The sequence below is a fragment of the Erigeron canadensis genome, chromosome 4 (genome assembly GCF_010389155.1).
Source record: "Erigeron canadensis isolate Cc75 chromosome 4, C_canadensis_v1, whole genome shotgun sequence".
In the NCBI taxonomy this organism is placed as follows: domain Eukaryota; kingdom Viridiplantae; phylum Streptophyta; class Magnoliopsida; order Asterales; family Asteraceae; genus Erigeron; species Erigeron canadensis.
The window spans coordinates 42,976,254-42,991,745 of record NC_057764.1 but is presented as its reverse complement, the minus strand read 5'-3'; the positions used below and the strand labels follow the sequence as shown (position 1 = coordinate 42,991,745).

The following is a 15,492-nucleotide window of genomic DNA, read 5'->3' as shown; positions in this document are numbered from 1 at the left end:
CTGGTAATGATTAACGAGCACCAAGCAGTCGGTTATAAATTAATGTTTATCTTCAGCGCCTCAATGAGCGTGACCAAGATTGTGCGTTTTTGCTAATAAACCTACAGCCCAACAAAATTCAAAGTAAAGGATCAATGCGCCAGTGGCTGCTCTCAGCCTTAGTTTCTCCTTAGATCCGAGAATTCTGTATGGAAGTAATAAGTTAACAGAGTAAGCATCAAACTGTATCTAATGATAAAATCTCTTGCATTATTTGCAAGTCCTCCATGGACGTCTGACTCTGTATTTCTGCGTTTACGTATAATAAAAATGTGACACATTTAAAAGGTAAGACCAGAGCCGGTCTTACCCGTCAAAGCTATTGCATTTATGGGTATATGTATTAATGTATCCGGTCTTACCAATTAAACATGTCGTGTTTGTTTTTCAGGTTTGGAGCCATGACTATATGTTTTCTTATTGAAATAAATTGTGGCTTTAGCAGATCACATGTGTCAAATAGGTCAAAAGTCTCCCATTATGTATTATATGCATAAAACCTCCTTAATCGTTTTATCTAAATAGTATTACTATTAAAAAGGTATTATTTTGGTAATCATATTTCAAACCAACCATTTACGAAAACTCCAAAAAGTTCAGACAGAGAGTTTAGAGTCAACCACTCTAACATCACCCATTTCAACCCGTACCAAAACTTACCAGACCCAATGATCCACCCTAACACGACCCATTTCGACTCGATCAAGCAGCATAAGCATTAAGCGACACAGTGCTTGCTAAGTTGCTATATATAAAGGAGGCAAAGACAACATAACCATGATTGACTTAATTCGATAAGCAAGGAGAAAAATGAAAATACTATCGTTAAAGCATATATGGATAGAATTCAGTAAAACCCAAACTAAATATTTGCAGGTGCATCTAAACACAAGCTCACCCCTTTTGACCTGTACTAAAAATCTACTGATGCATAAAATTGTTCATAAATACAAGCCTAACCTAAGTAAACATCTTTTTTGCTGTTTTCAGTTAGCAACAAAACTTGAGCATCATATTTATCTGCGGCGCCTCATCGTGACTTCAGGGACTTTTAAAGGAGCAGGAAGTGTGGCCAATGTTAGATTGTGTTCTCTGATAAGCTTGCAGCCCAGAAATTGGAACTGAGTCCTTAATGCACCGGTGGACATTCTCAGATCCTTAGCTATGTCTGTAAATTCTGTTCTAAAGTCGTCAGCGAAGAGAGTAAGCACCAAAACATAGCTAATAAGAAGATCTCTCTTATCATCAGCAAGCCTTTTTGATTCCGTGTTGCCAAACATGTCATTGAACTTCTGACTCAGTATGTTTGGTAATTTATAATGTTTTGCAGACGAAAACCCGTCCATGGAATGCTTGTCCTTGAATTTGATAAGATGATTAATGTACGAGAATATGCAAGCAAGGTTCTCTTTCATCTTCTCGTCCTACAACATCGAGAAAGTTGGTGAAAAAGATGTAAAACCAACATGAAAGTTGGTGAAAGAACCATCTGGGTTACAGCCCATTGGCCACCTGCCCCCCTAAAAAGCGACTTGGTGGGAACACCACCCAGGTTCGAATCCCTGCAAAAGCATATTCAACCAGCCAAGGTTTCTGGGGTCTCACCGCCAGAGCGTTGTAGGGTCGCTAGCTTGAGAGGAAAAATTCCTCTATGGGACTAAGGGGTTCCTAGGCATTTACCCTTTTTTTTTAACCAACATGAAAGTGGTTTTAATTTTAACAAGGCTGAATCCCATAACTTATTGGTATATGGAAGAAAACTGACATTGTGATAGAGAGTATCTGACTAAAATAAAAACAACAGCTTGGATTGAAACAGGTCAAATGGATCGAATAAAACAAAATCATACAGAAATATATCCTTCTATAATCTTCATATTCAAAAAACCTAGATTACTACTGTATTATGGAAGTACAACTTTTTAAAAATATAATTAACACTGCTAAACAGTGGAGAAAGTGTTTTGGGTCAACCCAATCTAGTCAACAAATGCCAAAAAAACCCACCTGATTTGGTTTGTTACTGATTAGGCCATAAAACGGGACTATTCAAGGCGACTTGGACTACCAACCCAGTTAACCGGGTCGACGCTAGCAAAAATCGACCAACTCCGGTCAAACCTGGCCAACTCGAATCAAGCTCGGTAAAAAATTATGTTTAACTATAAAGTTTCTAGTGTATTTTTAATTTTCTATTACATTTAATTTCAAACCTAGCCACCCATCTTGTCACCTATAACTTTTGTAAAGGTAAAAGCATCCAAAAAACATGGTTCTTGAGAGTTAAGTAACGTGAGTCAGAAGTAAGTAAAACCAAAATACAAATTCTATACCTTGACCACCTCGATCTTATGGATTCTATTACAAACAAACCGAGGGTAAGTGTGGGATGTTATAGCTTTCCCTTTTTGTAAAAGCTCAGCGATATCACGAAGATATCTCCACTCTCCCTTGAAGATAATCTTTTCTAGTGGATAAGCCTGCTGAGGTGAAGTTGCTGATATATCATAAGGTGGAATATTACGAGCAATACTAGTAGTTACACCAGGTTTTAGAGCTTCTGTGTTGACCATTGCATCATTCAAATCATTCTGGGTTACGGGATAACCATATGAACGTATATCTATTTCCTTCTTGGCCTATGATATCATAAAGGAAACAATAACATAATTCAATGATTGAGTGAACCCCATAATGCATTAACGATTTATAACTAAAAAAAAAAAATAACGAACATATGGTCATAAAAGGCCACGCTGATGCCACACAAATATAACAAAAAGGGCTGCAAGAGATGGTGTTTGGATGTGGTTTTCTCGTTTAAAGTTGTGAATATAGAAAAATATGAGAATCAGTTGGCTAAGCACTTAGCAAAGTCTGATAATCTAATAACTTAGATATATTATGACCTCAAAACAGTCAAATAAACAGAATCAGTTTTGTTGAAGCTAATCCTATACCATATATCAAAAACTACCTTTTATGAATCAGGACCACTTTCACCATATCCAACCACTATGAAGCTAATCACTCTCTATGAACATGTCAAGTTTTTTTAAATTCATATGCTTGTTTATGGGTAATATACTAGAGGTAAAAACTTGTTTCATGTTGGGGCACCTTTATGATAATGTATATCATACCCTGTTTAATATATAAAGTGCATACCATTTTTTGAGCCTTTCTAGTTGAGAAGTTAAAGTTTGCTTGATTATCTTCTATTGTCACTTCATCGTTCACCGCTTTATAAGTTTCATCTGCAGCTTCGTCTTCATTCCCAAACTTTGGTTCCAATCTAAATATCTACACTAAAAAAAAATCCCACATTACTCTTAAAATAACCTGCACCGGTTTTCCAATACATTTTTAATGACACGAATGGAACATTAACCAATTTTTAGTAATTCAAATGAAAGAAAACAAAGTACTACAATTACTAAAACAGAGGAAAATCAAGTGGGATGGCAGAGGAAACAATAAAAAGCAAATACAATTTGAAACATGAAAGAAGTAACTACAATTACCAAAAATGAAGCCAAAATAATGACGAAAACAACAGTTAGTAACTAAAAAAAAAAAAAGTCGTTATGAGGACATTAATGGAGTTATGGAACCAACATCAATACATCATACAATGGCTAAAACAGCACAGAACAAAGGTCACTATAATGGAACAAGTGTCCTACTATAACTAAAACAGACCAAAGAAAGTATTTCAGACCGAGTACAGATGCACCAAAATGTATCCCACTCGTCATGATCTGCTATTGTGTGGATCCACTTCCAAAATGTTGCAAGTGTTTATTAAGCTTTCTTTTTAAGCGTTTGTTGCATTTAACCTCTTGTAACTTATAAACGAGTGATCTAGAACTGGTTATGATGACGTTGCAACTTGCCACATCAGTAGAATTCATGTTACCATATGATTATGTAACCAAAGACATACAATAGCAATGATCTTAAAGTTTGATACATACAATGAAAATGACGTGCAACGTTTGATACATTATTTTGCACTTCAGCATAATATCACCATTTATCTTCCTGGCTTAAACCACCACCAAAGTTTGGCTTTTTTAAAATTTAAACTGTTGTGTAAACAGACGAGGGCATAGTGTGAATACAATTCTAGCATATATTAAAAGTACCTTATTAGCTTCAATCTGAACAATCTTCAAAGTATTTGTGTCCTTATCAAGTATTCCAAGTGCATAACAACACACCTGGGGTGCCGCGGCTTCACCAGAATAATTGGTACCGACAAACTGAACCTGTGAAGAAACATTAGAAGATGGACTTACAACTAACTACCTATTACTCCGTACTACGTTTCACATGTCTCAAAAGCTTAACACTGTGTTGTTTCTTTTTACTACTTTTATCCGGGTCATACCCAGATGGAAAATACCCAATTAAGGGTAACGACTTATCTGATGATGTTGCGTTGATTTTTTCGATTTTTACTTCGTGGGTTGTCTTTTGTTTCTTTTTTGGGGTTTGTTCAAAGTCGTCTTTTTGATGTTGATCCATTGGCAGGGCCGGTCAGGTTGTCTAGGGAATTAAATTTTTAGAAAATTATTATTAATATAGTACGATTAATAATAGTTTTTTAGGGTTCACAATCTAATCAATTTGGCCCGGCCCATGCTTACAATGATTTGCAGGTGCATCCAAACACAGCCTACTCCGTACGACCTGTACTAAAAAAAAAAACCCTATTCATTCATGCAGAACAAACAAGTCCTAAACACTCTCAACTATAACTTGCATGGTTCCCGGGGATTGAAAATAAACAAGGCCTCCAAAGTTGAAGGATTCATGATACAGAAAATTGTTTATAAATAGATAAGGCCAATAATGAACCTAATTAAACATTTAGCAACAAAATTTGAGCATCATATTTATCTTCGGCGCTTCATCGTGACTTCAGGGAATTTCAGAGGAGCAGGAAGTGTGGCCAAGGTTAAGTTGTTTTCTCTGATAAACTTGCAGCCCAGAAATTGGAAATGAGTCCTTAATGCACCAGTGGACATTCTCAGATCCTTAGCTATGTCTGTAAATTCTGTTCTAAACTTGTCAGCAAAGAGAGTAAGCACCAAAACATAGCTAATAAGAAGATCTCTCTTATCATCAGCAAGCCTTTTTGATTCCGTGTTGCCAAACATGTCATTGAATTTCTGATTCAGTATGTTTGGTAATTTATGATGTTTTGCAGACGAAAACCCATCCATCGAATGCTTGTCCTTGAACTTGATAAGATGATTGATGTACGAGAATATGCAAGCAAGAACCTCTTTCGCCTCCTCATCCTGCAACATCCATGCAACAGAATTGTTGAACAGTAAAATAAAAATTGCTTTACATGGAAGCTTTGAACAGTAAATAAAATAAACTGCTATATGTCTCATTATTTCAACCCATTCAATGGGTCAACTGCGTTTACGTTTTTATCACTGAAGTGTTGAAGAGTAAAATAAATTAAACTGCTTTACTAGAAGACCGACAGAAGTCCACCACATTGTAACTATACTGAGCCATACTAAATCATTTTATTCACAAAATTGAATTATAGTTGAAATAATTAATTTCATGTAGTTTTTCCTATGAAATTAAAGCATGTGGCTTAAAAAGTGTCTCAGGTCAAGTCAACTCGCTCCTTTGGCCACTCATACTGTAGCTTAATGGTATATGGAAGAATTTTTGGTAATTGAAAGTATATGACCAGAATAAAATCATTAGCTTAGATTAAAAAACGTTAAATGGATTGAATAAATGAAAATCAAACAGAAAAATATGATTCTTAAGTTTTCGTATTCAAAAAACTAGATTATTATTATTGAAGTGAAACTTTTTAAAAATATATTTAACACTATCAAACATTGAAGAAAACAACCCATCCCAGTTCTTCACACATGTCAAAAAACCATCTGTTCTGGTTTGGCAAATTTTACCCAAGCCACCCACCACGCCCATCAAGGTTGTAAAACCCAGACAATCCAGCAAGTACCTGAAGTCGGTTTGTGATTCGGACATAAAAAACAGGTCGATTCGGACTAAGAACTCGATCAACAGCTAAAACTCAGGTCAATGCTAGCAAAACTCGGCCAAATGAGGTCAAACTTGCCTGACTCGGTTCAAAGACGGGTCTATTTTTAATTGTAAATAAACTTATAAGATTATGTTTCTAAACAATTATGTTTAATTTGAAGTTTCTGGTGTTTATAAATTTCTATTACATATAATCTCAAAAATTATATAGGGATTAGTTTCCTAGAATGTAACTATCTTTAACCGAATGTCTATAGTAGGAAAAAACTAAAGTTGTGAGTATTGTATGTAAGCAACTCGAAAAAATGTTTATTGTATATAAGAAAACATACGTGGCAACCATATACATGTGCCACTTGTCAGATTTTAATTGGTTGAAACGAAATTCTTACATACAATAAACATTATTTCGAGTTGTTTACATACAATACACACAACTTTAGTTATTTCCTACTATAGACATTCGTTCAAAGTTTCTTACATTCCAGGAAACTAATCTCAATTATTTATATATAAAAAACCCAATCTGGGTACACACCGAGCCGATTCACCAAAAGCTCATGACTCGCCCCTATCCGAGTCCAAGCTCCCCAACCTTGCCGCCCATTTTGTCACCTATAACTTATGTAAAGGTATAAGCACACAAAAACATGGTTCTTGAGAGTTAAGTGACTTGATCAAGTCAATAGTAAGCAAAACCAAAATACAAATTCCATACCTTGACCGTCTCGATGTTATGAATTCTATTACAAACAAACTGAGGGTAAGCATCAGGTGTAATATCCCTCCCTTTTTGTAAAAGCTCAGCAATATCACGAAGATATCTCCACTCTCCCTTGGAGATAATCATATGTAGTGGATAAGCCTCCTGAGGTAAAGTTGCTGACATATCATAAGGTGGTATATTACGAGCAATATTAGTAGTTGCTGCACCAGCTTTTAGAGCTTCTGTGTTGACCATTGCATCAGCCATCTTATTGTTCAAATCTTCCTGGGCCTCGGGATTACCATGTGAACGCCTAGCCCTTTCTTTCTTGGCCTATGATATCATAAGCGAAACAATAACAGTATTTAACAACCCGATACTGCATTAACAATTTAACTAATAAAACAAAAACGAAAAGCACATGGCATAATGCAACGGGAACAGATCAAGTTGAGACAGAGTGGGACCCGTAGCTCAGAAGACCACATGAATACAAACCACAGTGTCGGGGATTCGAATCCCTCCTCACCCACAATTGGCCGAAAACTTATGATCATAAAAACAATGCTGATGCTACAGATCCTACAATGTAACTTTATATCAAGAATGACCAAAAGCAAAATATTAACATTAACTCTACAAATGGGGATGCTTGGCATTGCATTTTGAAAGTGACTAAGTAGTAATCAATGGAGCAGAAAGATCAAACATAACAAATCGGGCCACAAAAGATAGTGTTTGAATGTGGTTTTCTTGTTTAAAGTTGTGATTATAATAAATCTGAAAATAAGTTGGCTGAGCATTTAGCAAAGTCTGATAATTTAATAACTTACTACGATCCAAAGACAGTCAACAAACAAAAATCACTTTCTACACCATATATCCGAAAGTACATTTTATTAATCAGAACCACTTTCATCATATCCAACCACTATAAAGCTAATGATCCAGGACTTACAAACACAAGTCAGATAATCACTTTTTTATGATCATGTCACATTCCTTTAGGTTCATACGTTTGTTAAAGTCAAATGCCAAAGTTTGCAACTTGTTTCATGTTAAAGCAACTTCATAATAATATAAAGCATACCATGTTTTTATAAATAAACAAATTGCATACCGTTAGTTCAGCCTTTCTAGTTGAGAAGTTATATTTTGCTTGTGTTTCTTCTATTGTCGCTTTATCTTCCACAACGTTAGAAACTTCATCGGCAGCATCATCTTCTTCTTCATTCCCAAACTTTGGTTCCAATCTAAATATCTACACTCAAAAAATCTCCACATTATTCTTAAATAACGGGCATCGGTTGACACTAATCGAACATAAACCCATTTTTTAGTATCCCAAATGAAACAAAACCAAGTTATTACAATAACTAAAACAGAAGAAAATCAACTAGGATAACAGAGAAAACAAAAAAAATAAGCAAATACAATGACTGAAACATGAAAAATGTAACTACAATCACCAAAAATGAAAAGGAAAAAAAACGAACCTTATTAGATTCAATCTGAACAATCTTTAGAGTATTAGTGTCCTTATCAAGTATTCCAAGTGCATAAGAACACGCCTGAGGTGCCGCCGCTTCACCGGAATAATTAGTACCGACAAACTGAACCTGGGAAGAAACAGCTGGGCTCACAACTAACTGTAACCTATTACTACGTTTCACATGTCTCATAAGCTTAACACCAGGTTGTTTCTTTAAACTACTTTCATTCGGGTCATACCCAGATGGAAAATACCCGATTAAGGGTAACGATTTGTCTGATAACGATGATGTTGTGTTGATTGTTTCGATTTTGACTTTGTGGGTTTTCTTGTGTTTCTTTTTTGGGGGGGTTTGTTGAAAGTTTTCCTTTTGATGTTGAGACATTGGTGATTCTTCTTCTTCTTCTTCTATAATCGTGTTTTTGTGTTTCTTGCCCATTTTGCTTTTTGTTTATTTTTTTTTATAGAGGATTGTTATTGTTATTATCGGGTTTGATTCGGGGAGCAAGTAAAGAGAGAGTCAAGGATTTTGGGTGGTGGCTAGCAGCGGTGGTCGACCGATTTTTAAGATGAAAGGCAAGTTGCGGTGCATTTTTAGGGTTTTGATATAACTTTGTTTTTTCTTAGTCTTATTTATTAATTTTTATTGTTAGGAAGTTTTTTAAGCCATTTAGTTAGAATGATTAATATTTTTTTTTAAGTTTTACAACATTTTATATTTAAGAAAAAAAAATATTTGAATAAAGTCAATTCTAAAAGCCAACCGATCATTTCAACAACATTCTAAATTTATTTTATTTTTAACATAACATTTTTGTAAATAAATGTGTCAATATATATAAGGATATCTTTATTTCTTTCCTTGAATGCACTATCTATATCTCAATAGATCCCCTTATGACTTATATTATCAAAATTGGAGATGATGAAAAATTATGAATGTTTAATTTTTTCTCTTATTGTTAAGAAGTTTTTTAGGACATTTAGTTAGAATTATTAATCATTTTCCTAAAGTTTTACAACATTTTATATTTAAAAAAAAAAAAACATTTGAATAAAGTCATTTCTAAAAGCCAACTGATCATTTCAACAACATTCTGAATTTATTTTACTTTCAACATAACTCTTTTGTAAATAATGAATTAAATAAATGTATCAATATACATAACGATATCTTTATTTTATATCTCAATAAATCCCCTTATGACTTATATTATCAAAATTGGAGATGATGGGAAATTGAGAATGTTCGTGGAAGATTCATGATAATACAAGGAATTTTTGTGGGAAAAGATCGTTGTGTGTGACATTATGGTTTTTGTAGAAAAGAGTTATTGATGAGAAAGAAATGATGTTTGTATAATATAATATATTAATTATTAATTATATTTATTTAGTAATTGAGAATTTGTGGTAATGATGAACATGTTATTGGTGTAAGTAAAAATATGTTTGTGGTAAATATATATGACATGTTGATTATACTTTTTGTGAGAAAAACAACTTAAACTAATACATACAGTCTTCTTATTAATATGTAAGAGTTCATGCAAATAAGTAAAACGATTCTCATACAAGCATTAGAGCCTGGATAATTGAAAACTTGCACCATTTGTGTAAACAAAACGATGGGTTAACATATACTCCTATCATCGAGCTTATGCTTTGGTTCCTTTTATGTATAGCAAGCCCCATGAGATAATCATTTGATGCTTGATCGGGCACTTCAACACCTCTTTCAAGCAGCATTTCATATAGGTGGATCACTGGGCCTAGTAATATTTGATGGGATCGAAATGGGTCGTGTTAGGCGGGTTGACTCCAAACTCTCTTTATCCAAACTTACCCATTGAGTTAGTTATTGGATTGCAAATAGAGATTTCGAAGTAGCTTAAGGTGCGGATTAAAACCAATTGCTTGGTGCTCGGCTATTTTATGCCAGCACCGACATAGTTTTTAGAATGCTTTTTTTTTTCTTGGGAAACTATACATATTACAATGAGCATGTAGCCCGTTTCGGACTCGATTATCCTGCATATTTAGTTTTGATAACAATCTGCCATGCCAAAATATTAGGGTTTTTTTTTTTTTTATTAGAACAGCCTTTTATTTATTAATTTAGAAGTAACTTGATAGTTGAGAAGGTATCAACCATAAGTCCTAAAAGGATATTAGTTAAGCATTGGAGACATGACGGATTGACAATACAACATGGTCAGGCTGCATTACACGTTAGATAAGGGTTCATTTGTAGTACATCCAAATATGATACGATTTGGTAGGTATGTGGTTACGATGACTCAACATGCTAACCATCGTTACAAACTTACAGGACATGTTATCCATCGTTACAAACTTACATAGTCAGTTGGATACTATGTGCCCGACACTGATCAGAATTACATTTTTGACACTAGCGTTATGCGCTACATGCTAATTTACATAGCCACATCTTTGGTGAAGTGCACCATCAGAACCCTTGTAGATCCAATATTTTATTTATGTGTAAAAGATCATGCAAACAAGTAGGCAATCCTCGTATATAGTTACAAACAATAGATCCCGTTTTGTTTTTTGTTTTTACCAAAGACGGGCCAAGTTATTATGTAAACAAAGAGATGCACTTCTTTTCTTTCAAGTTGTACAAAACTATATCAAAGACAACGATGGGTGAACATATACTTACTATTATCAAGGTTTTGCTTTGAACTTCCTCTGGTATTTGAGGTCCACCACAATCACAGATATGTTGTCTTTGCTTCCTTTCTGTAGAGCAAGCATCGTGAGATAATCGGCTGCTGCTTGTGCTGCTGGATCGACTCCTCTTACATCCCTTTCAAGAGGCAATCCAGCATTCTTTTTATGCCAAATAAGAATCCGTTTTCTAGCTACTTCACATGCTTCCTCATTTGAGATAACATCCCACAACCCATCACTAGCAAGAATAAGGCACTCGTCTTCTCTAGCTCGGGGAGTAAAAGTAACTTCAGGTTCAGGTATTATCCAAGGCTTCAGATACCCATCACCTATAAAAACACATCAATTTCACAAAAGGTTTAGAATAAAATTTTCACTACCGCTAACTTCATAACTATATGCTAACAAACTTCTTTAAGTCATAAAAAAACATCGAAGTTTCAAACAACCATTCAAGGGTAACATATTTCTAATAATCTGTTATTAAGGTAATCTGACTCCTTTACTCAGCCGAGGATGGCACAGCAGGCAGCTGGCGTGTCAGTAACTAACATCTAGTTTGAATTTAGTCAAAAAAACTAGAGCCTTTTTACAAACCATTCAAATGGACAGATGAACGGTTGCAATTCGTGGGAACTGTTGGAAAACACGAGCCACATGGTAAATTACACCAGTTAACTTTGGGAGATTATTTACAAAGACACTTTAGAATTTTAGGGGTAAAATAAGTTGGTTGCAGTTTGTGCCATGCCATGTAAAGAGACGGGATCACCTAACTTGTCATTCTTTAAGGGGATTTAGATATATAAATATTAAAAAAACATCGTCACTTCTTAGTGAACTTCAAATATTTCACTATAAATTGAACTCACCGATAGACCTTGACATTGCAAGAACACCAAAAACACGATGTCCATTCCATTGTATGACCTTGCCACCTGCTGCCTCAATCCTTGCATATTCATCTTCGCGATTCGGCTAGTTAAACAAATATATATCAAGTTATATGATGAACAAGCTGTTGATATCTATTTGACAACATAAATTATAATGCTTCTCTTTTACTTTATGATCAGTTGACAGAGGGATGGCTTCTTTGCCACGGTAAAGGACAGCTCTTGAATCACCACAGTTTGCAACGATGATATGTGATGAACAAATCAACGACACCACAGCAGTAGACCCCACAGTTTCTGGGGCTACTGGTTCAGGAGGAGGTTTCGATCCATCAATACTTATGCATGTCTTTCCTCCAACTTCATCATCGACCTTCTGAAAGCACTTAGTAAACGCTTTCTCCCACTGAACTTGTACAGTGTCACTCATGGTACCTTTGACTATTTCTTGTTTCATAACCTTGATCTCCTCCTCTAAAGCATTATGAACACGGTCACGACAATAATTGGCCACCTACATCAACAAACCTAATCCAGTTAAACTAAAAATGTAACCAACAGGACTTACATGTATGTTGCAATCCAAATGAATACATGATTACAGAGATCACAAAAGGATTTCAATATTTCATGGCAAACAAATAGGTAGAAGTTCCATAAAGAGTGGCTTAGCATGGGACGGGTCATACAGAGATCACAAAAGGATTTCATGGCAAGCAAATAGCTAGAAGTTCCATAAAGAACGGCTTAGCATGGGTTGGGTAAGAGGTTAAAATGGGTCAGATCAGGTTGTGCCAACCAAATAGCTATAAGTTGCATAAAGAGCGGTTGAGCATGGGATGGGTAAGAGGTTAAAACGGGTCAGATCAGGTTGTTCCAACCCACAACGCCAACTTTATATGTTTTTTGAATCTTATTAATCTTTTTTTATTCTTGTGCTATATATGATCAACAAAAAAAAAAAAAAGAAGCAAAAGGAGGTTACTAGTTTGACCCGTTTCATATTTAGTTAGATCCTGGTTACCTGTTAAAGATAAAACATAATCCAAGCACCCTTTAATAATTAAATTGGTCAAAACTGGAACCACTACATATAGCTCGAAATAAAAGAGTGTACACCAGGATTAAACCATTTTAAAATTTAGAACAACCCAACAAAGAACAATATGTAATATGTGTGCGTTAATCCTGTAAAAGTAATGAATTCATTAGTGTCGACATTTCTTTGCGTTATATATAAGTAAAAGTTAGTACAAAGTTAGTACTTCCTTTTTGGCAACATTTTCTTTTAGAGCGATGGTTCTTTCTTTCCATGGAACAAGAGAGTATACATTAGGGTTAAAGCAGTAAAGCACAAAATTAACTACTTCTGGTCAACTAGAACTTTTGGAAATAAACTAGTTCTTTGTCATTCTAGGTAACATACCCTAATTTTTCCCAGATGATGAAACCTAAAAATGTTGCTATTTTGCATATGATAACGCAAATGTCTTGCTTGAAGTATACGCAAGGTAAAGCATGTTGAAATTCTGCGTAAAGAGACATTGTCAAATAGGGAAATGGCCTAAGATACAATGTTATTCTAAGCATTTAACAGTATGTAACGATGTAACATGCATATTAATTATAGATGTACTCTTAAACGACACCCACTATAAACTCAGAATTGCATGTATGCCATGTGCTATTTAGAGACGTTAGGATACGCAGTTCAAAAGCGACTCCGAGTATTACAGCTTGAAGTGTAATTAGTAATTTCTAGTGTTTTCCTAAACATCTCTCGCCTTTTGATTATCTTCTTATTCATATACCCTCCCTCACTATCACTTCCTTATTACAAAGCAGCATAAGAGGCTAAGTGCATCAAAAGTCGTCCGCTACACTACATTGTGCTAAAGCTACTGATAATTTAAAATCACAAGGAAACTTCCAGAACATACATCTAAATGCCCAAACACCCCTGTAGATCTCTGTCATGAGTGATATGTCATCTATAGCAATATAGAATAGGTATATTAAAACATGAACACACATTACTTTCTAATCATCGATAAACCATATCATGTGTGTTATGCCAAATCATATAATGGAAAAAATTGCACATCTGATTAACTTCAAGATCATGAAACAGCTGAATAGTAACACACTAAAAAGGGGGGAGGCGGTACCTGGCAACCTCCGTGACCATCATATACTCCAAAGAAATGTGATGTCAAATCATTCAAATTCGGATTCACCAAATTAATGATATGATCAGCAGCTAACATCTTAACAGGAAGTTTCATAAAATTAGGAACATTAATTACCGTGTCTTCCATTTCTGGTCTTTTGCCAATAACTGAATGAGAACCATAAAGTGGAACACATTCTAATTCAAAAACACTCCTTACAACCTTATTATGACTCTGATCAGCAAGAACCACCACTGCTGCTTTTAAAGTATGCCCAACCTTACTATCAATCGTTTCTTCGCCCAAACTTATTACTTCAGCAACTATTTGACCTTTATCAATAGCCTTTATCGCAACTGTGATCGGCAAACTAATAGAACTTGATTGATTCCCGATTGTCATATTTTTATCTATGTCGTTTTCTTGCATTATCATGTCACCATTAACTGTCTCGTTGCTGTCTATTTCTTTAATACCCTCTAAAAAACCAGATTTCCCGATTCCAAGAATACTATAATCACCGGTCGATCCGGGCAACACAGGAGCAACTAGTGTGATTCGACTAAAATCCACATGAGTTCCATTTGCAGGGGTCTTAGACACAGGACTAGTTAAGCTAATTGAAACCGAAACAGCTGGTACTATATCTTCTATCAACCCCATCTTTTTTTTACTTTCTCCTGACCATTAACTCGTTATCGACATCTTAACTACTTCTAATACAACATTAATTCCTTAATCTTTTCCTTCTAAAGCTAAAGCCACAACCTAGAGTTGGCCTGGCATAAATTGTCGATAGATCTGATACTGATATACTATGAAAAATACCTTTGGATCTACAAACTTCAATAACAAAAAGTCTAAACCTTTCTTTAGCATATAACCAAAAATCCAAGATTCTTCAATCAAACATCAAAATAACAACTTAATACCCTAATTTCACAAATATAACAAATACCCACAAACCTAAATATCAAAATAACACAAAAAGATTCACACTTTATTCAAGATTTCAACACTTGGAACACGTATTCACGGATCTTATTCAATCTACCTTCAGTTTCTCTAGATAACTTTGGTTTTCTCTTCATTTGTAAGAAAAGTTGATATTTTGAAACAAAAATTCAAGAAATTAAACTTAAAGATTTGAGCTTTTTTAATCTTTGATGTCAACTGAAATCCAAGATTAGGAAAGCAACTTACCAATTGACAAAAATTAACAAATGCTTGAGCTTTTCTTACTTTCTTGATATAGTGTATATATGGGTGATACATACAGATATACATACACATATAGATACTATAAAATGTTTTTTGTTGTGTTGAGTTGTATGTACGTATATCTTTTTATCTGTATTTGGGATGTGATGGTAGAGAAAGACTAGAGACTTCCTTGAGAATGATTCACTGCTTACATGACACGTATCATAATTTAATTTAGTT

At 34.7% G+C, this 15,492-nt stretch overlaps 3 protein-coding genes across 3 annotated transcripts; all 3 read right to left on the bottom strand.

Moving 5' to 3' along the window:
* Window positions 1–843: 843 nt before the first annotated feature.
* On the bottom strand, window positions 844–4,569 carry LOC122597673 (DNA-directed RNA polymerase I subunit rpa49-like). Its single transcript, XM_043770246.1, is given in 5 exon segments — window positions 844–1,463; window positions 2,373–2,678; window positions 3,208–3,342; window positions 4,188–4,355; window positions 4,357–4,569. Coding segments are annotated over 5 exon segments (1,230 nt in total). The 3' UTR covers window positions 844–1,055.
* A 209-nt stretch (window positions 4,570–4,778) lies between these two features.
* Window positions 4,779–8,888, bottom strand: LOC122595664 (DNA-directed RNA polymerase I subunit rpa49-like). The gene is made up of 4 exons (XM_043768081.1): window positions 8,290–8,888; window positions 7,914–8,054; window positions 6,806–7,126; window positions 4,779–5,348 (listed from the first exon to the last, which is right to left on the bottom strand). The coding sequence occupies exons 1-4, from the start codon at window positions 8,722–8,724 to the stop codon at window positions 4,941–4,943; spliced, it is 1,305 nt and encodes a 434-aa protein (XP_043624016.1). The 5' UTR covers window positions 8,725–8,888; the 3' UTR covers window positions 4,779–4,940.
* A 1,850-nt stretch (window positions 8,889–10,738) lies between these two features.
* LOC122595673 (protein phosphatase 2C 16-like) lies at window positions 10,739–15,362 on the bottom strand. Its single transcript, XM_043768093.1, has 4 exons — window positions 14,047–15,362; window positions 12,048–12,392; window positions 11,855–11,960; window positions 10,739–11,311 (listed from the first exon to the last, which is right to left on the bottom strand). The coding sequence occupies exons 1-4, from the start codon at window positions 14,710–14,712 to the stop codon at window positions 10,977–10,979; spliced, it is 1,452 nt and encodes a 483-aa protein (XP_043624028.1). The 5' UTR covers window positions 14,713–15,362; the 3' UTR covers window positions 10,739–10,976.
* Window positions 15,363–15,492: the final 130 nt, after the last annotated feature.